Source organism: Pelophylax lessonae (genome assembly GCF_965119305.1).
Source record: "Pelophylax lessonae genome assembly, chromosome: 3".
In the NCBI taxonomy this organism is placed as follows: domain Eukaryota; kingdom Metazoa; phylum Chordata; class Amphibia; order Anura; family Ranidae; genus Pelophylax; species Pelophylax lessonae.
Genome location: NC_138770.1, coordinates 235,553,022 through 235,580,423, shown reverse-complemented (window position 1 = coordinate 235,580,423; position 27,402 = coordinate 235,553,022). Strand labels below are relative to the sequence as shown.

General features: G+C 44.5%; 1 protein-coding gene across 3 annotated transcripts in view; it reads right to left on the bottom strand.

Annotated features, from left to right (window-relative positions):
- MED12L (mediator complex subunit 12L) overlaps positions 1 to 26,695 on the bottom strand; it is an 837,051-nt gene extending 810,356 nt beyond the window's left edge. For all 3 annotated transcript variants that reach the window (XM_082251515.1, XM_082251517.1, XM_082251516.1), the window contains exons 1-2: positions 26,358 to 26,695; positions 22,201 to 22,320 (exon numbers count right to left, since the gene is read on the bottom strand). In XM_082251515.1, coding sequence (XP_082107641.1) covers positions 22,201 to 22,299 — 99 coding nt within the window. In that variant the 5' untranslated portion in view covers positions 22,300 to 22,320; positions 26,358 to 26,695. The remainder of the gene's footprint in view (positions 1 to 22,200; positions 22,321 to 26,357) is intronic.
- Between the last annotated feature and the right edge of the window lie 707 nt (positions 26,696 to 27,402).

Below are 27,402 nucleotides of genomic sequence, written 5' to 3'. Positions count from 1 at the left end.
TGATTGTAAAGTCTTGTTTTTTTCTTTTTAAATAACAAACATTGTAACTTGTCATACAGTTGGTTTTGCAGAGCAGCCTAGATCCTCCTCTTCTCGAGGTCCCTCGTTCCTGCTTCTAGCCCCTCCCTCCCATAGTGTCCCCACAACAAGCAGCTTGCTATGGGGGCACCAAGCTGAGCTGCAGCTGTGTGTGTCCATTTAGCCCCCCTCTCCTGATTGGCTAACTGACCTTGATTGACAGCCGTGGGAGCCAATGGCATTGCAGGTGTGTCTCAGGCAATCAGGTAAGAGAGTCCCGGCTGAGGGACTTGTGGATATCACTGGAGACAGAAGGGGGTCAGGTAAGTATTAGGGGGTGCTGGGGAGGCTGCTACACACTGAAGGTTTTTTATCTTTTTTTTTTCCAAATAGTTTTTATTAGGTTTTAACAGCATGTACAAGAAATGCAGTCAGCGTTACAGTATATAACATGAGTGAAGTTACATAAACAACAAGCGATATAAAAGATAACATGTCAAAAAAAAAAGAAGAACAAAGTAGAAAAATTTGCAGTTATTTATCATTCCAAGTGATCCATGGTTCCCAGTGTTTGGTATGTGTTGGCAGGGATTGAGATCTCATTGCCAGTGATTTTTCAAATTCAAAGGTGGTCAGCACTGAAGCCACTACCTCCGACAAGTTCAGAGCTTCTGTGTTTTTCCATCTCCTAGTGATGGTGGCCCTAGCGGCCAGTAGTATATGCGATACCACCCATCTAGCTTTGCTGGGAATTAAATCAATGTCTAGAGTAAGGAGTGCCAGAGCCGGGTTCGGTGGAATGTGTGATTGCACTACAGAAGAGATAAGGCCAAAGACTTGATTCCAGAAGCTGGTAAGGTTTTTACACGTCCATAGGATATGGTACAGATTGCCTACTTGACTGCACTCCCGCCAGCAGAGCGCGGAGTGCGTCTTGTAAAATTGGGACAGCCTATACGGAGTAAAGTACCAGCGGGATAGGATTTTCTGTGACAGTTCCCAGTGGTTGGTGCATTTCGACACCCCATAGGAGTGTCGAAAGGCACGAGTCCACTGTTGTGGTGAGAAAGTCAGTTGGAGATCACTTTCCCATTTAACCATGGGATTAGTTTTTAGGAAGGAAGTCTTGGCATTAAATATATTGTAAAAAAAGGTGATGCCTTTGGTCGACCCATTAGGATTAGTGAAGAACTGGTGTACTGTATATGGAATAGTAATGGCAGGAGGTGGATGTTTGGTCAGGAATGAGGCTATGCGATTGTAGGTATAGAGCTCCGAGTTTGGCAGCTGGTAGTGTTGGATAAGGGAGGGGAATGTTTTCAGTCGGTTGTCATTAAAGAGGTCGTCAATCCATTGTATATCCCTGTCCCTCCATTTAGAGGTGGAGATACAGGGAATCAAGATGTCTAACAGTCGGATGGGTAGTCTTGGTTTGTAATGGGCTTCTCTGACATTAGTGTGTTTATGAAGTTCCTTCCATGCAGCAATGGATGTTTTAGTTGTGATTAGTAAGTCTGGCATATTTTGAGGCTTCCACCTATCAGCTAGTAGTAAGTGGTATAGGCGGTCTACTCTGCTGTATGAGGCTTCTATTTGAGACCAATGGATGTCAGGGTTCTCGGGGAACCACGGAAGTAGCTGTGCGAGTTGTGATGCCAAAAAATAGTCGTGCAGTTGTACCATGCCTGTCCCCCCCACCCGCTTGTGTTTGGTAAGGTGGGTCCAGGAGCACCTGGGATGTTTTCCCTGCCAAATATAATGTTTAAGTACCCGATTTAGAGATTTGAGTATTGCTGGTGGGAGAGGGACAGGAAGGGTGCAGAATATATAAAGGATTTTGGGAAGGGTTATCATTTTAAAAGCCGCTAGTTTACCCAGCCAAGACAGGTCTTGGTAGGGTTTTTTGGCCAGATCAGCTTGTATATCCGCCAGTAGGGGTTTATAGTTAGCTTCTGCCAATGATGCAATTGAAGGGGTCAGTTTCAGGCCTAGATACGAGATGTCACAGTCAGTCCATATATATGGGAATTGTGATTCCAGGTGTTGTCTAGCGTGTGATTGCACCCCCAGGTTAAGAATGAGCGATTTGGTGAAATTCGCCTTGTAGTACGATATGGAAGAGAAGGACGCAAGCAGTTGGTGTAGGAATGGCATGGACACTATGGGATTGGTGACGGATAAGATGACATCATCCGCGAAAAAAGTTATCTTATGGGGGATGCCTTTGATGCGAAATCCCGAGATGTGGGGATGGGATCTGGTACGTTCAGCTAGTGGTTCCATCATCAAATTAAATATGCTTGGAGAGAGCGGGCAGCCTTGGCGTGTGCCATTGGTGATGGAGAAAGGTTTGGAAATCATACCCGAAACAAAGACTTGGGCGGACAGTTTAGAGTATAGAGCCATAATGGCTGATAAAATCAGGCCTGAGAATCCAAACTTCTCCAGCACCAAGTGCATGTATCTCCAATAGACCCTATCAAACGCCTTTTCGCCATCAATGGATAGGAGGAAGGATGGTGTTTTTGTCAGTTCTGCGTAGTGTATCAAGTTGATGACTCGACGTGTGGCATCTGCCGCCTGTCTGTTGGTCATGAAGCCCAGTTGGTCGGGGTTTATTAAAGTGGGGAGGATGGTGGAGAGGCGATTGGCAATAATTTTGGCGTAAATCTTCACGTCTGAGTTCAACAGGGATATCGGGCGGAAATTCGCTGGGGTGTCTGGGGATTTGCCTGGTTTAAGTAGGGCCACTATGTGCGCTTTGAGCATCTCCGGTGGGAAGGAGCCTGCATGGGAAATGGACTGGTATAGGCGAAGCATGAGCGGGGATAATATGTCCTGGAATTGTTTGAAATATTTGTTTGTGAATCCGTCGGGGCCAGGGGATTTATCATTAGGGAGTTTGCCAATAGTGTGGGTAATTTCTTCTAGGGAAACGGGTGAGTTCAGTGTCAGGAGTTGTTCCTCAGTCAGTGAGGGGAGTTTTATCTCAGACAGAAAAGACGATATATCTGAGTCAGACGGGGTGGGGCAGGAGGGGTCCTCTTTCAGGTTGTACAGTGCCCCGTAGTAGTCGGAGAATGCATCCGCTATGTCCTGGGGTTTTAACAATTTTTGTTTGGTAAACGGATAGAAGATGTGGGGGATCCTACTCTTAGCTTTCCGCGCCTTCAGGCGGTTGGCCAAGAATTTCCCAGCCTTGTTGTGCTGGGAGTAAAACAGCAATATGAGGGACCGCATAGCTTTGTCATGATTTCGGATCAGAAGTAAAACGCAAATCGTGACGAAGTCGGGTGAGAGTGGAAGAGATTGTGTCTGTAGGAGAGGCCTTATTGGAGGTTTCCAGTTTACGGATTTCAGCCAATAAGGAGTCTATAGATGTCTTGTGTGTCTTCCTATCTCTGGCTTTAAGCTGGATCAGTATGCCTCTCATAAAGGCTTTGTGGGTGTTCCACAGTAATTGGGGCGAAACACTCGGATCATCATTGGTCTGGAAAAAGGACTGTAAGTGGTTGCGGATCATGGCGGAGTGTTGGTGGAGCTGGAGTAGTCTATTGTCGCATCTCCAAGTGGAGAAGCCAGAACCAGGCTTATCCAGATGGAGTACTATGGAGATAGCCGCATGATCCGACCAGGAGATATCATGAATCGTGACCTCTGTAGTGTGATGTAGTAACCAGGAGTCCAACACAAAAAGATCAATACGGGAATAAGATTTGTGGCGGGTTGAAAAAAAGGTGAAATCTTTCTCCTCCGCATGGAAGCATCTCCAGGCATCGTATTGCTCCTCCGGGCGCAGCAGACCTCCCAGGCCAGCCGGGCGTCTGCTGCACCCCGAGGTGGTATCGACCCCCGGGTCTGTAGGTAAGTTAAAGTCCCCGCAGAGGAGGAGGTGACCTTCCCTTAATGCCAGAGACTTCTTGAGGAGTTTGCGAATAAAGAGCAACTGTTTAGTGTTAGGTGCATACAAACATACCAATGTCAAGGGCACATTATCAATAATACATATCAGAATTATATATCTACCCTCTGGATCAAGATGGGACGACTTAAGGGTGAACACCACTGAGTCTCTGACAGCCACTAGAATACCGTTCTTCTTAAAAGGTGCAGAGGCAAGGAAGATGTGGGGGAAGTTTCGGTGCTGACAATACAGAGATGCGTCCGCCTGAAAGTGCGTTTCCTTAGTTACCAGGATGTCAGCTTTCTGGGTAATGGCTTCCTTGCATAAAGTCCTCCGTTTGGCCGGGTGGTTGAGTCCATTGGAGTTAATGGATAAAATCTTCAATCCCATGGGGAGAGGGTCAAAGGAGATGGGGTCAGCAGGTGGTATATTTTAAGTTCGGAGAATTGTTCAATGTGAGAGTGGTAGGTCAAGATGGGGATCGACGAGGTCCGGAACTGGCAAAGAGGGCGTACAAGGCAGAAGAATCGTTCGTGGATGAAGTACACTGGGAATCGGAAACATGAATTTAGTATGTTGAGAGTCAATGATATAGAGAAAGGAACGCTGCATGGTGATCGGAACAGGCTCCAACGGGAGCAATCAAGGGGCCCACAGCTGGACATAAAAAAGAGAATTCCTAGAAAGGGATTCGAGCAGGAGAACCTGCAACATTTAACAGGGTAAGGTACGGTGGTGTGTACCAGGGCACCGGACCAGGGAAGTCCGTTGAGTAGGATAGAGTCAGGATAATGCCTTCAGGTTTTGTTGCGGTGATCCGTGGGGGGGGGGGTCTAGACCAACCCAGCGAAGTGTTCGCTTTTTGAGGTGGCGTGTTCACTGGGCGTTGAGGAGGAATAATATTCCAAGTGCGCAGAAGCTCCAATCCGGCCTCCAAGGTGTGTACGGCTTTAGTGGTGCCTTCTTTAGTAATAATCAGGCTCGCCGGATATTTCCACTTGTAAGGAATATCATGATTGCGCAAGGCCTTGGTGACGGTCAGTAGGTTATTGCGGCATTGCATTGTGTAGCAGGAAAAGTCAGGGAAAACTTGGAGGTTCCTCGCTTGGTCAGGTAGTTGATCTTTCTGTTTGAATGCATGAAGAATGCCTTCTTTTGCTTGATAGTAGTGCATTTTAAGCAGCACAGCTCTTGGTACATCTGCAGGCAAATGAGGAGGTTTTGGGATGCGGTGTATACGGTCGATAGTGACATCCGTGGGAGAAAAGCCTGGAACTGCAGCTAGAAACAGTTCTTTTGCAAAGTGCGGGAGTTGATTAGAGGAAACTGTTTCAGGAATGCCGCAAATTTTTAGGTTACTTCGGCGTGACTGGTCCTCAAGGTCTGCCAGTTTGGATTTAATCCAGGAAATATCGTCGGCTTGAGATGAGTGGGCATCCACCATTGTGTTAAATGATGTGGCAAAATCTGTCATTTGCTCTTCTACATGGTCAATCCTAGATTCCATTTGCAATCTCTCAAGCCTGAGACTAAGTCAGCCTGTAGGGATGATCTCAGCAGCATCACTATGTCTTTTAGTGCTGTGGCTGTTATAGGCAGCCCTGTGGTAGGAAATGCTGCTATGGGATCTGGGACCTGAGTGTCCATTGCAGGCATGTCTTCTGCCCATCCCCCGCCATGTGCATGGTCCCCTGTTAGCGGTGAGGAAGATCGTCTCTGCTTGCTTTTAGCAGGACTGTGCGTGGATGGGGTGGACTGACCTGAGTGGGGGTCGGGATCATCGTCTGCTGATTGCCGGGAATCTTTAAGTAGAGCTGCCGCTGCTAGGGCGCTGGCTGCGTCCCTGTGAAGAGAGGTGCGGGCGCCATTTTGGCGGGTCCGACCCGCCGCTGGAGGGAAGTACAAGGTGAGTTTTTTTAAGTTTGGGAAGATCACGCTGTCTCCTGGACATCGCCGCTGTGTTCACGGGTGTACTGCCGAGCGATCGGTGTATTTAGCTGGCGTCAGGCGGCTCCGTAGAGGTAGTTTCCCTGGTCCAGTGCAGGAGCTCCTAGATCATGCGGCCATACTCGTCCGCGGTCGCTCTGCCCCCGACCAAGGTTTTTTATCTTAATGCATAGAATGCATTAAGATAAAAAGCCTTCTGATATTACAAATCCTTTGAGAACTGGTTCACAATTCAGTTTCGGGGTGACTTGTTAACTGTAGGCTCCAGCTGGGAGGGTCAGCCAAGTGGAGCAGCTAGGGGGTGCCTACATGGTTTTGCCTATATTTATTAATTTATTATTCTAATGGGTTTAGCAAAGTTATATCACATACACCAAATGGATGTTTTGTTAAAAAGCTCAAATATAGCAAAACCTTTTTTTTTCTTCTTTTTTTTTTTTTATATAGTTTTAGATACACTTTTTTATAAAGAATAAATGCTTTTCTAAGATTTTTTTTTTTTTTAATTGCTGTCAGTGACCCTGTTTGAGAGATTTCCCCTCACTGTCCCCATGACAGCAGGACATGCACTTGTTGCTGTCCTTACAAATCATGGAGGTCATACAAAATATTAGATGTAGTATTTTTGGTTGTGGGGTGTATTCATTTTTGCATCAATTAATTTTAGTAAAACTGAAGATTTTGTAATTTAAGTTATATTATTAACTATACTTTTAAGAGCTAGTGGTACATTTTCCGTGCAGCACCTCATTTTGTGTGCAGCTGCTTGTCCCCCTTCACTTCTTCCTCACCACAGCACTGCCCCCCTTCACATATCATCCCCACAGCACAGCACTGTCCCCCTTTATATCCCCCCATGACACTGTCCCCCCCTCACATACCACCCCCAAAGCACAGCCCCTTTCACCCCCCCCCCACAGCACTGCCCCTTTCACCACTCCCCCCGCACAGCACTGCCCCTTTCACATGCCCCCCATAACATTGTCCCCTTTTACATCCCCCCCACAGCACTGCCCCCTTCACATCCCCCCCACAGCACTGTTTCCATTCACATATACCTGCAGCACTGCCCCTTCACATCCCCCCATAGCACTGCCCCCCTCATATATCACTCCCAAAGCACTGCCCCTTTCACATCCCCCCCACAACATTGTCCCCCTTCACATGTCACTCCCACAGCACTGCCCCTTTCACATCCCCCCACAGCACTGTCTCTCTTCACATATCCCCGCAGCACTGCCCCCTTCACATCCCCCCACAGCACTGCCCCCTTCACATCCCCCCCCCCACAGCGCTGTCTCCCTTCACACCCCCCCACAGCACTGCCCCCTTCACACACCCCCACAGCACTGCCCTCTTCACATCCCCCCACTGCACTGCCCGCTTCACATCCCCCCACAACACTGTCCCCCCTCACATATGACCCCCAAAGCACTGCCCCTTTCACCCCCCACAGCACTGCCCCTTTCACATACCCCCACAACATTGTCCCCCTTCACATGTCACTCCCACAGCACTGTCCCTTTCACATCCCCCCCCCCACAGCAATGTCTCTCTTCACATATCCCCGCAGCACTGATCCCTTCACATTACCCCCCCCCATAGCACTGCCCCCCTCACATATCACCCCCAAAGCGCTGCCCCTCTCACACCCCCCCAAAGCGCTGCCACTTTCACATACCCCCCAACATTGTCCCCCTTCACATGTCAACCCCACAGCATTGCCCCTTTCACCCCCCCCCCCCACAGCACTGTCTCCCTTCACATATCCCCGCGGCACTGCCCCCTTCACATCCCCCCACAGAACTGCCCCCTTCACATCCCCCCACAGCACTGCCCCCTTCACATCCCCCCCCACAGCGCTGTCTCCCTTCACACCCCCCCACAGCACTGCCCCCTTCACACCCCCCCACAGCACTGCCCCCTTCACATCCCCCCACTGCACTGCCCGCTTCACATCCCCCCACAACACTGTCCCCCCTCACATATGACCCCCAAAGCACTGCCCCTTTCACCCCCCACAGCACTGCCCCTTTCACATACCCCCACAACATTGTCCCCCTTCACATGTCACTCCCACAGCACTGTCCCTTTCACATTCCCCCCCCCCCCACAGCAATGTCTCTCTTCACATATCCCGCAGCACTGATCCCTTCACATTACCCCCCCCCCCATAGCACTGCCCCCCTCACATATCACCCCCAAAGCACTGCCCCTCTCACAACCCCCCAAAGCGCTACCACTTTCACATACCCCCCAACATTGTCTCCCTTCACATATCCCCGCGGCACTACCCCCTTCACATCCCCCCACAGAACTGCCCCTTCACATCCCCCCCACAGCATTGCCCCTTCACATCCCCCCACAACACTGTTCCCCCTCACATATCACCCCCAAAGCACTTCCCCCTTCGCATCCCTCCCAACACTGCCCCCTTTACATGAACCCCACTCCTCCCACACACAGCACTGCCCCCTTTACATGACCCCCCCCCCTCCTCCCACACACAGCACTGCCATGTTCTTTCTTCCCTTCACTCTCCTACCTTACACAGAGCGGAGAGGAGGAGGTGGGACGATCCTCCTCAGCGGCCGTTGAGGAAGTCCCTTCCCTTATGGGACGTCACGCGTGCGGAAGGGAGGAGCCGTGAAGTCACCCGCTGTCTCACAGAGCCGCTCGAGGAAGTGTACGACTGTTACATTCAGCAAGAGAGGATGTGATGTGCCTGCTGTATGCTGTTATTAAGTAAGAGGCTTTCTTATGTTTTAATTAATAAATGTGTTAGACATACTTCACTATGTGCGATCCCTTGCCTTTCTTTGAGTCACACCACTAAGAGAGCAAGCTTTTGGATTGTGTAATCTGTATCCCCTGGAAGTATTTGGAGCAACTGGGATCATCCCATCCATCCATTCTGCCAAAGGGGTTATCGTCAGTGTTCAGTTGCAAGTGGAATCTGTCCTGGTGATTTTGACCCTTTGTGGTCAGTGCTTTCAGGTGAGAGACCATTCTATCTGGTGGTGGATTTGTAGTTTCAAGACCACAGCATTGGCTCTGAGTGCATCTTTATCCACACGGGGCCCTTCCTCCTTTGCATGGACTATATTTCCTATTCAATTGATTAATTTTAGTTTTAGCGCTGCACTAATTTCCTATCATTGTTTTTTGGGTTATTTAGATTAACTTTGAGTGTCAGCTGCTTTTGTCTTTAGTGGAGGTGTATGCGCTGATATATTTTCACTTTTGTATGTGTATATATGTGGGGGTGAGGGGGCCTCAATTTTTTTTATGGGGGGGAGGAGGATTTTATGTGCTTGGGTGAAACTTAAATTTTTACATTTCAAAAAAAATAATTTTTAAACAAAAATTTTTATTATTATTTTGGGTACCGGTCCTTTAACTGCTTCCGGACCGCTCCGCCGCAGTTTTACTGCGGCAGGCAGCCCCTCCTGCACCAACCGATGTAGATATACGTCGGTCGCGTGCCTGCAGCTAGGGGGCGAGCGCGCGCCACCGGCAGCGCGCTCCCGCCCCCACTCGTCAGTGGGGACTCCGATGCACGGGGCAGGCGGCTCCGATTGCCACCTGCCACCCACGAACGCTCTTCGCTGAGAGAGAAGAACGGTCAGCTGTTGTAAACACAGCTGACCGATCTTCTCTCTGGAATGATCACAGAGTGCCTGTGATCCTTCTATATAGGATCACAGGTCTCTGTGATCATTTCAAAAGCCCAACCCCCATACAGTTAGAATTACTCCCCTAAGCTCACATTTAACTCTTTGACCACTGTGACAGAAAGTCAGGTAAATCTATGGGTGTTGTCACCAACGGGAGATATATTTCTGCTTGGTTTAGACAATTCACCAATTACTATCAGGTGTCGGCTGCAGAGGTAGGCAGGAAGGTGTACGGAAGTTGAGAAGACTTTCAGCTGTTCAGAATGAGGCAATTAAGGCCTCTATAAGTTATCAAGAGGATGACTATTGATTGCTGTCTCCTGAGGCTGTGTAAGCTGGGGAGAGCAGTCAGATGAGAGACCTCTAAAGGTGAGGTGTTGAACTTTTTCTGTGTAAAGAAAACACAAATGGACATTTGAGTGTCTGCTGTAGGACCAGCAGGGTCTGCCCAACAGTAGGTTGGGAAGACTTCTTAGGTAGGTTCCGGTGTGTGAGAAGGTAGACGCCCACAGCGGCCAGGATTTATTTTGTGTTTTATTTTGATTTTTTGATGTTTTTGCTGCATGCACTTGTTTGACGAAATTGGAAGAATAAACCATAAACTGTTGTTTTCAATCACTCCTCGGCTATCTCCCTGTGTGGCGAACCCCCCAAAAGGGGTTATCCACACCTGCTACCGAGCTAATCCCTCACACCACCCACAGTGTTAACCCCTTCCCTGCCAGTGTCATTATTACAGTAACAGTTCATATTTTTAGCAATGATTACTGTAGCAATGTCACTGGTCCCCCCCAAAAGGATCAAAAATGTCAGTTAGGGGTCCGATCTGTCCGCCACAATGTCGCAGTCCCGCAAAAATTTGCAGATCGCCGCCATTACTAGTAAAACTAGTAAAAAAAAAATACAAATAAAAAAATGACATAAATCTTTCCCGTAGATAGTAGACGCGATAACATTTGCGCAAACCAATCAAAATACGTTTATTGCGACTTTTTTTTTTTTTTTTTTTTTTTTTACCAAAAATATGAAGCAGAAAACAAATTGGCCTAAAATGTTAAAAAAAAATTTGATTTTTAAACTTTGATTTTATTTGAGTACAGTGTCGCACGACCACGTAATTGTCCGTTAAAGTAATGCAGTGCCAAATCGCAAAAAATGGCCTGGTCATTAAGGGGGAAATCCTTACGGTCCAGAAGTGGTTAAAGGAGACATCTGGAATCTAAAAGACCCTGCATGTCTCCTCTGTGCTCTGCTGAGTGTAATGCAATGCAGATCACATTGCATAACATCCTTTTCCGGCCATGCTGGAGGGACACTGATTGGAGGAGCCATAAGTGACACCAAACATGTCGCTTTCTGGGTCAGCAACAAGGAGGGGAAGAGAGCAGATGTGTGTCCACTCAGCTCCCTCCCCCCTACCAGATGGCACCCGCTAGACCAGTCCTGGATCCGAGCAAACAGAGCCCGAGATACATGACGGGGGGGGGGGGGACTTGATACCGGGGGTGTTTGGAAGCAATTGGGCAGCGCAGTAGCGGGAATGCTTCCACTTGACAGGCAGGAGTCTGCTTGTCAGATATACACAGAATTCATGTGGCTGCAGCAAGTGTTTAACCGGTTGCCGACCGCCGCACGACTATATACTGCGGCGGTCAGCCCCGGCCAGGCAGAGTGACGTATCGATACGTCACTCGCCTGTCACTGACATGCGAGCCTATTGCGGGCGCGCGCGCGCCCGCCGCGGCTCGTTCACAGACAAGTCAGTGCGTGTGACCGGCGGACTCGATGTCCGCCAGTCACACTACGATCGCTCCTGTGAAGGGAGAAAGACAGAGCGGCTTGTGTAAACAAGCTGCCTGTCAGTTCTCCCTGTGTAAAAGTGAAGATCTGACCGTTCTACTATGTAGAACTGTTGATCTTTGCTTTTACACCAATAGCAATGTCCCTGCACAGTTAGAATCACGCCCCTAGGACACACTTAACCCCTCCCTGTCCAATAAAGTTAACCCCTTCCCTGCCAGTGTCATTTTTTGCAGTAACAGTGCATATGTATAGCACTGATTACTGCAGTAATGTCACTGGTACCCCCAAAAGTGTCAAAAATGTCAGTCAAGTGTCCGATCTGTCCGCCGCAATGTCGCAGTACCGAAAAAAAATCGCAGATCGCCGCCATTACGCGTTAAAAAAAAAAACACCAAAAATGACAAAAATCTTTTCCTTTGTTAGTAAACGCGATAACTTTTGCGCAAACCAATCAAAATACGCTTTTTGCGATTTTTTTTTTTTTTACCAAACATAGGTAGCATAAAACAAATTGGCCGAAAAATGTTAAAAAATTTTGATTTTTACATTTTTTTTTTGGGGAATTTCATATAAAAAAAAAGTGAAAAATATTGTTATTTTTGCAAAATTTACGCTCTTTTTTTGCTTATAGCGCGTGATCAAAAAATTGCACAGGTGATCAAATACCACCAAAAGAAAGCTCTGTGTGTGGGAAAAAAAGGACGTCAAATTTGTTTAGGTACAGCGTCGCACGACCGCGCAATTGTCCGTTAAAGTCACGCAGTAAAAAATCGCAAAAAAACCCCTGGTCCTTTAGCAGCCAAATCCTCCGGGGCTTAAGTGGTTAAGCAACTAACCCCCCGAGAAGATTCCCCCTTCTGTTCGGACCCAGAGCTGCTGGTTTCCCTCCTCTCCTCCAGGCTGCTGCTGCAGGCACAATGGAGAATATTTTGTTTAAGGATAGAGAACAAGGGGAGGGACCAGTAAATATTTAATTTACAGTCCCTTTCCTTTTCTGAATGAACACAGCGAGTGGTCGGTGCCAATCACTTGTGTGTTCATTCATAACTGAAGCATAGTAAACTGTGTGCTTCAGTTTGTGAATGAACAGGAGCTTTGGCGTGCACACCTTAATGCAATAGGCTGTGCACACCTATGTGTACAATGTGCGGACCTGGCAGCGACAGGGTTAAATCAGGGAGAGCTCTTGTTCCTGTGGTGCTGGGAGCGAGTGTCCAGTGTATGGAGCATCCGAACAACAAGACAGGACAGAGTAATAGATTACTATATGAGTGTTTTTGGCCAGGCTTGGCACTTACAGTATATTAATCAGATTTTTAACCTGCTGGGGCCCCTTATCTGCATAATTACTTTCAGGCCCCTTTCAGACGGGGCTGCCACTGGATCCGCATGCTCAGCGAGGAATCGATCCGCTAATCTCCGTTGAGCGGGCAGATGACAGGTCAGTGTCCACTCTGCATAAGCACACAGCTCCGACAAAGCCCACTTTACTTTATGGGCAGTCGGATGGAAACGGACCACCTGTCTGTTTCCATCCGACTGTCATCCGATCCAAACTGCCAGACATATGGGGAACGATCCCCTATCCGTCTGATTTTAGCAGATAGGATCGGATGTTGGTAGGTGTCAGTTGACATCCGCCACTACATAGAGGGCAATGGATGGTTTGATTGGGTCCACCTATAAAACTAACAGGTGGACCCGATCAGTCCGCCCTGTGTGAAAGGGGCCTTATGCAAAAGGCAAACTTTGCCTTTATAAAAGGTGGTTGAGGCTAAACACTCCACACAGTTTTGTATGGTTCAAAGTGGCTTTTATTCTCAGCAGTTCTGTATTCTGCTATCATTGCCAGAAAGCCAGATCTGCTGCTCCCAATATTTCAGCATAAGTCATTGTCAATTTCATAGGGCATCTCTTCCATCCCAGCCAAACTGTGCATTTAATATTGTTAATATGTAAGACAATTTATGATGTATAGAGCAAAACCTATAGGTCTCCCACAGACAAACCATGTTTATGTGAAGTGTGAGCCTAGAGAGAATGTCTGATGGGACTCACCATGCAGAAGGGAATTCACACAGCTAAGGTAATGCACAGCTGTTTATATGGCCACTTGGGATCCGGCAGAGATGGTGATACTGATATATACGCTGTTGTTACCTAAGGCATCTAAGAGCCCCCAGGTGATGATAATTATAGAACCAGCATCAAGGGAGACACCTCAGCTGACTACACTTACTTATCCTGTCTCGTTTGCTGGAGTAATATTACAAAAAAAGCTATAATAAACTAACAGGGGTTCTAACATAGGGAGCAGATGGCGATATATAAAGATCCTCTGTTTGTTGTAATGTGTAAGAATTATAGGCTGGACCCTGAAATCCCCACAAGTTCTTTGCATTAACTAAATACTAATGCCAGAAAACATACCATTAGGACTGGGGATAGGAAAATGGCCATAGCAACTAGATTTGGTGTTTTCAGTTGAAATACACAAGGATTGGTTATTTACAACACCACCAGTCTTATTTCCGATTGTGTTGCTGCCCCTTTGAGATCTATGTGGTTGCTAAAGACTGCAGCTCTATTTTTCTTTATTTCTATTTATATACGTATATAAAAAAACTAAGATTACAAATGTAATGTGGTTATCCACAGAAACCGAATATTTATTTCACTTATTTAAATAGCACTTACATATTGTGCAGTGTTTAGAAAGTATATAGAACCGTTTACATTAGTGAATGCTCCTGGTGGGGTTTATATTTAAATGTTTTTACTACAATCATACAAGCTCACACACATTCAGGCACAGCAGGACCAATTATGGGTGAAAGGCAACCTACTGGCGTTTTTTAGGTTAATGTGGTTGTAAACCCGTAATATACCCAGTGAAGTGACTGTAATACACAGAGATTAAACAAATCCTCCTGCATATGTTGTACCTTTCTATCTGCAGTCTTCTGTTCTCTACATCTGTTCAAACTCCAGAATTTATCATGCTTGTCTGAGCTGTCAGAAAAAAGGGGGTGGAGATCTGAAGTTATACTCTGCAAGGTTTAGCGAGGAGAGTTCTGAGAGCTGATTAGAGGGAAGGGACACACCCCCCTTTTCACGCAGCACACAGGAACAGACCTGAGGTTGTCAATGAGCTAGAACTCCCCTCTGTCACCTTTTTTCTCTTGGTGTCAGGAAGACTTCTCAGAAGTGATTCAAGCTGATAGTAGGAGGAACAAAGTAGCAGACAGAAGTGACACTTAGTGGTTTTAATGGAAACAAGTACACACTATAGAGGGATATGCTTTGTCCATATTTCATGTCTGAGGTTTACAACCACTTTAAATTACATATCTAAGGCCTCTTGGCATTGATGAGATCATATGTACCTGGACAGACAACTGGTTCCAGGATCGGGTCCAGAGGGTGGTGATTAATGGCATATTTTCTCAGAGGTCTAGAGTTGTGAGCAGGGTGCCCCAGGGTTCTGTACTGGGATCAGTTCTGTTGAACTTGTTCATTAATGATATAGAGGTTGGAGTAAATAATTATATTTTTAGCGTGTGCTAAAGATTAAAATTTAAGCAGGGCAAAAACTTCACAACAGCATATAGCTGTAACGCTCCTGCGTTTTATGTATGATGTGGATTTACAGCTGCAGAAATATTCCACTTCAGTAGTCATGTAGAGAAACGCTGAGACACCAATCCCAACTCCCAAAGACTCATCATGTGTGGATGATCTCAATTCAGCAAGTAAATACACACACTCAATAAGATGTTCCTAGAGTGACTTATGTATATAGTAACACAGTGATGATAGGCTGAAGAGACAGGTTGGGTAGAGATGGTAGATGACAGACACTTGAAAGGAAATGTTCTTGAAAGTAAGATAGTAGCAGATGGGATGCAGATAGGTTAGCAATCATGTATGGTAGCAGATGATAGAGTAGCAGGTGAACATACAGGAGAGACCAACCCAGTGCAAGAGCAGATGGTAGTAGGCTCAAGAGCTAGCAATCTTAGATAATGCAGATGTAATAATAGTCCTTAGTATGCAGAGCTAGATAGTGTAAGCTTTAGTATGAAGATTATAGAGGTTTCCCCTGTGGGGTACTTATCACTAGTAGCAATGTAGCAGAGGAGAGGTTCGGCAAGAGCGGATGATCCGGTAGCGGGATACAGGGATCAGCGCAGCGTGGTTCCGACAGCGAGGTATGCTTGCAAGCATGAGAGCTTCAAGACAGGTTAGCATCAAGGCACAAAGCAGGTTGAACGAACACATGTGAGTGAAAGCTGGTGATTTAAATAGCTGTTCAGTCCGGCGCCTCATGATGATGTCAGCACTCTTAAAGGGAAACACACCTATATGTGCTTCATCTATCTAGGTAGATGGAAAGCACCCGGAAATGATGTGATAGGAGGCACTGAGAGTGCCAGAACCTTACAATAGCAACTTTACAAGACCTCAAGAAAATAGAGGGGTAGGCAGCCTAATGGCAGATGAGGTTCAATGTAGAAAAATGTATAAAGTAATAATGCACTTATAAGTTACAAGTATTAATGTTACAAATATTAATACATGACAAAGGGAGAACCTCTTGGGGAATCGAGGATGGAAGAGGATCTAGTGTCTTTGTAGATCACAGACACGGCAATACATGCAATGACAAGCTGCAGCAAGCACCATTCAGAAAGATATGCTTGAACTGGAGAATGCCATGAGAAGGTCAATAAAGCTAAAAACCAAGCTGGGAGGACCTCAGTTATGAAGAACGACTACAAACATAAAAAATATTCTCTCTGGGGGGGAAGAGACGCTAAGTAGGCATATGATCCCAATATACAACTCTTTAATATGGTGACTCTAGCATTGGGAGGAAACTATTTAATCATTGGTTTGTAAAAAGGACACGCTATCACATAACGAATCTGGACGAGAAAAAATTAAATCTTAAACTGCATAAGGTGTTCTTTGATGTTCGAGCAGTAAGGGTGTGGAACTCCCTTCCACATTTGGTGGTGTCAAAATGAAGATAAATTCAAAAAAACTTTCTAGATGGGTTTCTTAGCAAACAAAATGTAATAGGGATATTAAAAGTGGTGGCAACATGCACATATACAAACACACACTCAGGCTGAACTGGATTGACTGGTGGCTTTATTCAACCCTACAAACTGTGCACTACTTTGGTCCGACGTTGATGCATTTTGAGGTCCATAGACATAGGCATTGCTTCAAGTCCAGTCAAAATCACAGCAAAAATTGCTGTAAAATCACGCGACTTTTAGGTCGCACAAGTGTGAAAGTGGCCTTTTCCTACAGTATATATCCTACTATTTAATGCTTCACCACACATATAAATAATTTTACATCGTGTATAAATAATTTATCAAAAAGATAGACATTTTCTAAATTCATAAACTTCATCCCAATAAAAAGTCCAAAAATAAATAGTCCAGTTTTAAAGTGAATATCCAGGTGCTTTCCAAGTGCCCAAACAAACAAAGTGCTCAAAGAGGTGCAATCCCCACATGAAATTACACATCTTACCAGAAGTATATAATCTCATATTATAGAGATCCAACTCGCTCCAAAACCACAACCACCAATTATTCTCCACAGGTTTAGCAAGTATTGATTATCTGTGGAGGAGGGATGCGCACCTGTTTGTTATTCTAAGATCTTCATATTGACGATTCTGACTCCTGCCTGATTAGGTGCTATGTGTACATGGTGGTTCAGGCTCAGAGGGGGGTGATTCCAAACTTCTGGGCCTCTCTTTCCACTGGAAAACTTACCCTCTTTAGGGTCTTGTATTTATACATGTCCTGTATTGTTCCAATATTTTGGTGGCCTGTCATTATGCTATATAAAGGCTATGTTATATAGGTTATTTTATGAGGCTTTGTAAGTTTCTACTTCCCCTGGACATTCCTAATTCTGTGTTCTTATTGACTAACACGTAGGATAGATGAGATGCTAGTGCCTCGCACCTTTCTGTTGTCTTTTCCGTTTCCTACATAGGATCCTCTGTTGAGATCCTATATTCTTTCCCACTAACCCTTCCTGAAAAGGACTGAATGAGTCCACCCAGTGATTTTGGCCCATCTATAGTACTGCTTCAATATCTTCTCCCCGCTATCTGTGCCTGTACCTTATCTGTCTCTCCCTTCCCTGTTTTTTTCTGTCGCCCATGACTTGTTTTTCCCTCCTGCCTTCTTCCACTCTTCTTTCCTGTAACTTTCTTTAGCTTACTAGTGCTCTGGGCTCCAATAGAGATGCCAGATATTGAAATAAATATATAGTGTTGCGCAAATAAAAAAATTTTAAATTAATTAATTTGTGCTTAAATTATTAAAAACCCAAAATATTTATATGTGACATAATATTAAAGTGCCAATAGTGCTAATAAAGTGATAAATATAATATATTATAATACTCATAGAAAAGAGAAAATATAAAATATATAGATATAAAAGTCCAGTGTGCAAAGTGCAAAAAGCCAATAAACAAAGTCCAAAATATAATCCTAAAGTGATCTGTGCTCCCAGAGAGAAGTGACCAGAGTGTCACAGTGGACAGCCAGCCGTGCACCCCCTTGTGAATGGGTGCTCACCTCAAATCCTTAAAGAGCGCATAGATTGTTATCCCAAAAAGATCATCCATCCATATCCTTCAGGGCTCCTCTCATTCACAGGAGTTGCAGCGTCAATCAATGCAGTATATGCAATCAATGCAGTATCCAATGCAGGTGGATAAATCTTACTCACATTTGTAGGTGCAACACATGCACTTGGACAATGGTGGAAATTGTGGTGGTATAGTGGGAGAGACTGCACAGCGCCGCCGGTCTCCGCAGCATGCACCGATAGCTGACAGCCTTCCCTAGACAATTGTGTATCGCTCCGTCCGTCCTTTCCCCTCCCCTACGCGTGACGACACAGGGATCACGTGTCTTCCTCAGGGGAATATGATTGCATTAAATAATGGCATCAATCAATATCTTATTTTCCTAATAATAGGTCATGTACCCTCTAGAATTTGCATAAAGTACACTATATTGTCAAAAGTAATGGGACGCCTGTCTTTACACGCACATGAAATTTAAAGGCATCCCAGTCTTAGTCTGTAGGGTTCAATATTGAGTTGGCCCACTCTTTGCAGCAAAATCAACTTCAAATCTTCTGGGAAGGCTGTCCACAAGGTTTAGGAGTGTGTCTATGGGAATGTTTGACCATTCTTCTAGAAGCACATTTGTGAGGTCAGGCACTGATGTTGGATGAGAAGGCCTGGTTCACAGTCTCTGCTCTAATTCATCCTAAAGGTGTTCTATCGGGTTGAGCTCAGGACCAGTCAAGTTCCTCCACACCAGTGCACAAAGCAAGGTCCATAAACACATGGATGAGTGAGTTTGGGGTGGAGGAACTTGACTGGCCTACCCTCATTTTTCTCCTCTACCATTGTCTCTTCCACTTCACATTTAGCTGCACGGATATACAGTATATGTACGTATGACCCAAATTTTACATACATAGGAGTATGCTACGGATCTATTGCAGGAAGTTGAATGTCCATGTAGACATCCCACATGCCCAACCTATGTCACCAAAAAAGTCTGTGATCTTCAAAGATGTACATACACAAATCTGCATACACTAGAAGATTTTTTTTTTTTTTTTACTATATGACATTTTTTCCTGTAGAATTCCTTCTGAATTTTGTAACTGTTCTAAACATAAAATGGCTTGCACATACTCAGAGTTGCCTATTTACCACAATAGTCATTTTCTGCCATTTTGTGGCAGGCATTTTCCTTGCTCGTCTTCAGGAGTTCTCCAGAGCTTCTCCCATCCTCTGAGATTCTCTACCTCTGGCTATCTTTTACGCTGGCTGCCTTTAGGCAATCCCTGAAAACTCATCTCTTCAGGGAAGCCGATCACACCTCCAACTAACTGAAATTTTATCACTTGCATCAGCTCAGTTATAACCTTTTGTATCACTTGCCCCACCCTATTAGATTACAGGGTCTTATGAGCAGGGCCCTCCTAACCCTTTTGTATTTTATTGTATTTGTAGCACCCTTCTAGATAGGTTTAGATAGGTCAATTTAGTTGCCACCCTGCAGTCAGTGTGAGTGTGATTATTTGTTCTGTAAAGGCATAGTTTCCTCACTGTACTCAGTGTAGCTGCATTCTGCTAGTCAGGTCTGCTCAGTGTGTTCAGCTGCTGCCGGTCTGATAGCTCCATCTGCATCTAGAAAGCTTGAGAAGTTTCTGGATGATACAGTAGGCGTGAAGCTTTGTAGATGGCAGCATGAATATTGATTCAGCCCAGGCCTATCCCAAAGAGGCAGGCTCTGATGGCATGCTAGAAGACTGTATATATTATGTGAGCACACTTGTCTCTGGGTCTTTTCCTGGAGAGGTTGGGTCCAGCCTGCAGGGCACGCTGCCCTCCCAGGCAATGCTGTTATATCTGCTGTCGTGAGGCTTCAGGTGGGCAACCTGAGAGCCTTGATGCTGAGACCCTGGAACTAAAGAGAGCTGACTTAGAGGGGCTGTCCGCTGAAGATCTAGTCTGGTATCACCGGAATAAGGTGTCGCTTGGAAGTTAGGAGACAACCAGCTGTCATTGGGCCTTGTGTGAGTAAAGTTGTTTCTGAAAGATTTTGGGGACCATTATGCTTTTGCCACCACTCTGGTGCTGAAGGGTCAGCTGTGGGTCTAGTTAAAGAGGACATTGCCTGGTGTCCCAAAGAGCTTTGTTAATCTAATCTTCTACTTAAAGGGACTCTGCTTTTGTGACTCTAAGAAAGGAATGAACAGTTAACTACTACCACTACCTTAAAGCTGAAGTTTACTGTTTGATAAAAGCACAGACTTTAATATAGCTTTTTTTTGGCGCAGGCGTTTTTTTTGGCCATTTTTTGGGGGTCTTTGGAGGCAGGCATAACATCTGAACTTCTGTATAGGGGTATATATACACACACACTTATATGTATTTATACACATACACATATATAGGTGTTATAGCAGAGAAGCCATATGGGTGTTAATTATTTCATTAGCGCAAGCATAGGTTTCTGCTACTTTCACACCTATATATGTGTATGTGTATATATTCATAAGTGTGCGTGTGTATATATATCCCTACACAGAAGTACAGGTGTTATGCCTGCCTCCAAAGATGCCCAAAAAATGCCCAATAAAACGCCAGCTACAAAAACACCCAGGTGTGTTTTTGCAGCAGGCGTTTTTTTTTTGGGGCATTTTTTGGGGGTCTTTGGAGTCAGGCAAAATATCTGAAATTCTGTATAGGGGTATATATACACACACACTTATATGTATTTATACACATACACATATATAGGTGTTATAGCAGAGAAGCCATATGGGTGTTAATTATTTCATTAGCGCAAGCATAGGTTTCTGCTACTTTCACACCTATATATGTGTATGTGTATATATACATACATGTTTGTGTGTGTATATATACCCCTACACAGAAGTTCAGATGTCATGCCTGACTCCAAACATGTCCTCAAAAAAGCCCTATAAATGCCTGCAACAAAAAGCAGGGTGACAGGGGAGAAGCCACTATCTGGTTCTATAAGTGTTCTAAGAGAAACAATCTTTTCTCTATAGTGGTCACCCTGACATGGAAGGATTTTGTCACCCTGCCATAACAGTCAGAGTCAGTTAACCCTACACTACACTACGGTCCCCTTACACTTAACACTTTCCCTACAGAAACTAGATTATTAAATCTAACTATAGTGGAAAATAGTACCCTAACTACACTAGATATCCCTTTCCTCACACTAATAATTGCTAAATGACACTTTGAGAGCAGAAGTAACAGAATTGCTTCCACTCTCTTCCACAGCCCTGTATTAAAATGGTAGAGATTTGGCGGGGCTATCTTATATACTGGGCGGTGTATTCACTACTGATTGGCCTCTGGACCCCCTAGTCACTCCAATCACATTCCTAGCATTCTCCTGCCCCCTCAATTGGCTTTTACTGATGGTTCTGGTCCAATCACGGCTTTTAAAGCCCAGTTCCTGTCCCATTGCATTTTGGTCGGTTCTGGTTGCCGAATTCGGCCGAACCTCGAACAGTCAATGTTCGGGTCGAACCGATGGTCGACCCGAACCGTTCGATCATCCCTACTGGACAGTATTCCTGTGACTCCTATGGGAGTAGCACTACATATTGTAGCTGTATTGTCTCCCTTTATGTTGTAAAGTGCTGCACAAACTGTTGGCGATTATATGAATCCTGTATAATAATAAGGTGCACCAGAAAGTTGAGGCATCACTAATGATTAATATCAATCCCCCTTCTATTTTTGGATAATGGAAAAAGCTCTAAAGTCCACGATCTACTTTGCCCTCATGAATAATGGTTTTATTAATGTTTGCTATTTATTCTTTGTAAAAGTTGTTTTTTTGTTTTTTTTTTTGTTTTGTTTTTTTTGCAATCATTACCTAGAACTAATGTTATCTATACTTTCTATACTTTTGCTAAGCTGAATCACATGCCACTCACTATATTTGTCAGGAACTCAAATGGTAAGACACCTCTACTAGAAATCGATGTCTGTACCAACTGCTCAGGCTATCACAAAACCAAATGACGGTGTCACCTCACATGATGGATTGTTATTAAAGTAGAGTAAACAAATACTATTCAATCTAGCTGTCAGAGTAGCAGTTTCCCTATGACCTAGGTCACAAATACAGTGAAACAGATGATTCAAATAATTGGTGGCCATCCAAAACAAGCATGAGTTTAGAGTGAAGATGTCCTTGGACTGCAAAATGATATAGTTTTAAACAGATAAACAAACCTCTTTCTGCTTGGGGTCTTGCGGATAGACATCAGGTGGTCCAAGTCTGGGTCTTTTGAGAGGTCTTTCTTCATAACTAAGAATTCCCAGAGTAGCCATGACTTTTCATGATACCTTCTTCTAGAATTGAATGTGGCACAGGGTCACCTTTTTTACAGAGGAAAATGTTTCAGCAAATCTAAACAGAAGGATAAATGTGGTTAACAGACAAAGAATGATTAACAAATCCTGAGACTAATTAGGCGTAAACATGCAGCAAACAGTCTGTTTGAGGCCTGCAGTAAATGAGCTGCACAACAATAGCTGGACTAGAAATTTGACATCGAATTCCCTACTCAAGACTAGCCAAGCAGTAGTCAGCTGTGGGAGTTATTTTAGCAGGTTATTTTTATGGTTACATTTTTTTAACATGTACTTCTTTATGTTTGATTATGTCAAATAATAAATAACTATAATATCTATCAGCAAAGGTTTTACATTTTTCTCAATGTTCAATACTCTTCAGGAGACTCTGTCAGAAGAAAGTGAAAGGGGCTCCTTAAAGCCCTCTCCATGCCCATTATCATATCCTGACCCATTTATATTCACCTTCACAGTACTTCTTAGCCGATCCTTCTTCTGTTGCTGCAGTTGCAAAGAAACATGTGCCTACAGGTATGGGGGGAGCATGTGACCTTGTGGGCGGTGGTTAGTGCCCAATGCGGGGACCTTCCCGAATACTCTCGCTAATGCCTGGAAACAGAGGCATGTGGGGCCGCGCTCATGAGAAAGTCAGCACCCCAAATTAAAAGTGAACCATTTCACTTGCACAGTTAACTCTTTGTACACTAAGCACTTCACTGTACACCTTCTCCTTTCTTACGAATGCAGCATTTCTGAGGGGTCACCATGAAGCACGTGTCCCACTCCACCAGCACAGCCATTATTGCCACCTCACTGTGACAATATGAGAACACAGCACAGTTCTCTGTTGCTAACAAGCTTGCATACTTTATGTGGATCCACTTCTCACTTTCTCCCTCTGTTCCCTGTACATTCCAGGCTAGGTCTATAGGTTACCAGATGAACTAAAAACTAATTCAGCGCAAACTCACTCACTTCAACCTAACTAGTGCAGCGCAACTAGCAACAAACTAGCAAAATCATTGGTAAATATGTGTTAATAAAGTGCAACAATTATGTATCCGAAAACAATGATTGCTGTTCACAAAATAAACAGTGAAAGTGAGTCCAAAAGAATCCTGCAATGAAGGGCAAATAATTAGAAGTCAACAGTTCATTGTGCTAATAGTTCAAAATATATAATGACAGAATACTGTGATCTTCTACCTCTGTGTTAGAGGATTATAACCAAGCTCATGAACAATCCTCCACCAGTGATTGGATGGCAGCTCCCCTTATACTTAGACCCCTGTATTACCAGTGGGCCTGAATAAGCAGTCCCCTAAAGAGGGTACAATTGGGTGTTTGCCCTGCTCCACTCTTAGGGTCCTTTGACATGGGCTCTCAGCCCGGCGGACTTAGTTTTGCTCAGTGGGGGATCGATCCGCCAATCTCCACTGAGCAGGCAGATGACAGGTCCATCTCCGCTATCTGTGCTGAGACGGACCTGTCAGATCCCCGCTCTCCTCTATGTATTTTGAACTATTAGCACAATGAACTGTTGATTTCTTCTAATTATTTTTCCTTTATTGCAGGATTTTTTTGGATTCTCTTTCACTGTTTATTTTGTGAACAGCGTTGTTTTTGGATACAGAATTGTTGCACTTTTATTTACACATATTCACCAATAATTTTGCTAGTTTGATAGTTTGTTGCTAGTTGCACTGCACTATATACAGTAGAACCTTGGATTGCGAGCATAATTTGTTCCGGAAACATGCTTGTAATCCAAAGCACTCTTATATTATTTTCCCATAAGAAATAACAGAAACTCAGATGATTCGTTCCACAACCATTTATTCATTAGTCCTTCAGTTTATAGACTATATAAAAAAATGATAGCAATGTGATAGGTTGTGTAACCATAAAATGTTCATTCCCAAATGCTGGTCTCCACGAGGGGATTAGAAGTAAAATCTAGCAGAAGCTACAGAGTAAAAAAGAGAAGAGAGGTACCTCTAAGTGTAGCAATATGGTTACAACAAGGTTCAACATTTAGGAACTCACATTTCCACTTAGGGGTGTACTCACTTTTGTTGCCAGTGGTTTAGACAATAATGGCTGTGTGTTGAGTTATTTTGAGGGGACAACAAATGTACACTGTTATACATGCTGTACACGCACTACTTTACATTGTAGCAAAGTGTAATTTCTTCAGTGTTGTCACATGAAAGATAAAATTAAATATTTACAAAAATGTGAGGGGTGTACTCACTTTTGTGAGATACTGTACATGCAGTATAAACATGCATACACAGTACGTTGTGGCTTTGAAGTGGTTTACTGTGGTTATGGCTGAAGCTATACCCCGGTATCTTTTTCTCCAGCCAGAATCTGGCTTTCTCATGAAAGCGTTCTGAGCAGCTCATAAGCCGCTGAAACAGTCCCCCCCCTCCTGCCGCTGGCTGGTGTTTCTTAGGTTTCTGCCTGCCCGAGAAACAATCCGACGGTGCTGCCGGCTAGTCCCAGAGGCGATCAAAGAGTAGACCCTCTTTGATCTCCTCTATGGCCTTGGAGGACTAGAGTGACGTCACTTCCAGGTTTAGGCTGGAAGTAATCAATTTTTTTTGAAAGGATACGTTTACCTTTTGTAACATGTTACACCCATATTCAGGGTGTAACATGTTACAGATGCACCTGCCCCGAATCCCTGTTCCGACATTCCCCGCTAGCTGTCACAATCTGCATCAAACGCTGCTGATCAGTGCTCTGCTCGCCTGGCCATGTCATCCATTCACAGTGTTCTGTGAATGGGAAAACTACAAGGTCTGGCAGCCTTTGCGGCTTTTGGCTTGTAGTTCTCAATGAACTACCATAGAGGTGATGAGTGCTGTGGTAGTTCATTCATGCTTCCTGTCACAGTGTAACTGCCTAGCTGGTACGGCAAGACAGATACACAGACAGTCAGCAGGACCTTGGCATTACACCCACAATCTGCAATGTTTTACAATTTCATTACAAAAAAAATAAAATGCATATATTCTTTTACATGCAAAAAAAAATGAGAATTCATTATTTTTATAAAGGCGCAAATTGGGAGCCTGGAAACCTGAAAAGGAGCCTATTGCTCCACCTGCTGCCACAAAGGAAGAATGCCAAATATTATTATGCAATATTTCAATGTTTCACACTTTTTAACCCCTGGCCATAAAGTCGCTACTCATTCCTTTTGCCAAAAAAAAAACCATATTGTTGCTGCCTAGAGACAAGTCATTTTTCTTTAGAAGATTGAAAAGGAAAATCAACTTGGCTACTATGAGCAGAAAGAACAGTCCTCACTTTACACGTGATGTTAAACAACACGTTTCACTATTTTTACCTTGCACTTTCATACTGCAGCAGACCCATATTCAATTTTTTAAGCTACAATATAAAATTAAACAGAGATTTTGCATTGGATTTTAGTAAAGTGTGGCAAAATATAAAGCGAAGCCTTTGCCAGTCCCAATAAATCGGTCCTTTTTCATTTCAGCATATACAGTTAGTTATGCATACCACTACGTTTCAATAAACTTTCAAATGAAACAGTAAGCAGATACGAGCCGGTGTAAAATTGTTTAGGTTTTCTGAGGTCAATTACAAATGTGTCTAACATGTTTTGCACTTGCAGACTAAGTACATTACACACTCCAGCTGAGCCATGCATACAGACAGTTACATTTTCAATGCAATATTCAGAATTTTAACAAACAAATCTCCATCCTGCCTGAGTGAAGCGGTTTATCCCTGCTTGCTATTTATATACGCTGTTAAGTGCAGCAATTAAATGCCTTCTGCTTTCTGAAGCGTGCATCTATTAACTCTTGCTGTGCGGCAAATATTTTCCTCGCAGTGGACGGGTTAATACCATAGAGATCATGCATGACTTTACCCCTCAGTGATTCCACCATAGTAGTTTTCTGTCTGCGGTTGCTAGGCAGAAATTTAACTCCTACACAACAGCGGTGAACTATTTCATCAGAAGGCTGCCGGATATGGTATTAACTTTCACTTGCCTTGGCCTCAAGCTATGCAGAATTGGAATCCGGCCTATCCTGGATGCTTGGAGATGTGAAGATCTGGCCAGGTTGCTTGTTGGCGTCACCAGTGCTATGGTATACTCCAAGGATGCTGGCACTCCAGGGCTGCTATTGCTTTCATCCCTTTAGTGCATCAGCACAGACCGGTTGGCTGGGGGAAGTGATGACAAGGCTTGCAGCTGATATTCAGAACAGGTCAATGCACAGATCAGTTTAGTGCTGCAGGCTCTGGGAGGGATCCAGTGAGTGCTGCAGTGGCTGCAGAGTCCTGGCTCTCACAATCAAAGCACCACCATGCACTTGCTCTTCCAGCTGCACAGGCTGACGTCTGTCAAGCTGCCGGCTTCCAACCCACTTCACAGCTGGCCACGTCACAGGGAGGTTAAAGGGGACAGGCACATTTTTTTGTCAGCTAATATGCACGCTCTCTCTCTCTCTCTCACATTCTCTCTCTCAATAAGCCCTATGGGAATATCAATTTCAAAGCATGCACATAAACATACGCCTGAATGAACAGTAAAAACAAAAGAAACAATTCTTCGATGGAACAATGTGCTTACCTTTCTTTGAAGGCCTCATGCACACTGGTTTATTGTAAACGCTGCTCCTCCTGACAAGAGAAAATCAATGTTAAAAACTCACCCAAGCTGCATTTTTTTTTAAACCGTTTTAGACCAGCAATTTGTGTTTGGACGTTTATTTATTTCAATGGCCAGAATTTTCATTTATTCTAGCCATTGAAATAAAAAATGCTGAAATGCTAAACAGGCCTAGCGCTTGGGCACGTTTAGACGTGTTTAGCTGCATTCGTCATTTTCTGCCATGCATGTGTATACTCCCAACACAGCTCAAGCACCTGTTTTCACTCACATTACCCCCCCCCCCCCCCCCATCCGCAAGTTTAAATAAAAAATGAATGGCCCTAATTTTTGTTTACATGGACCGATGGAGGGCAGTAAAAGCAAGTAGTTGAGCCATGTTTTTACCACCCATCTGAACAAAGAGGTGCAGCTGCTAACAG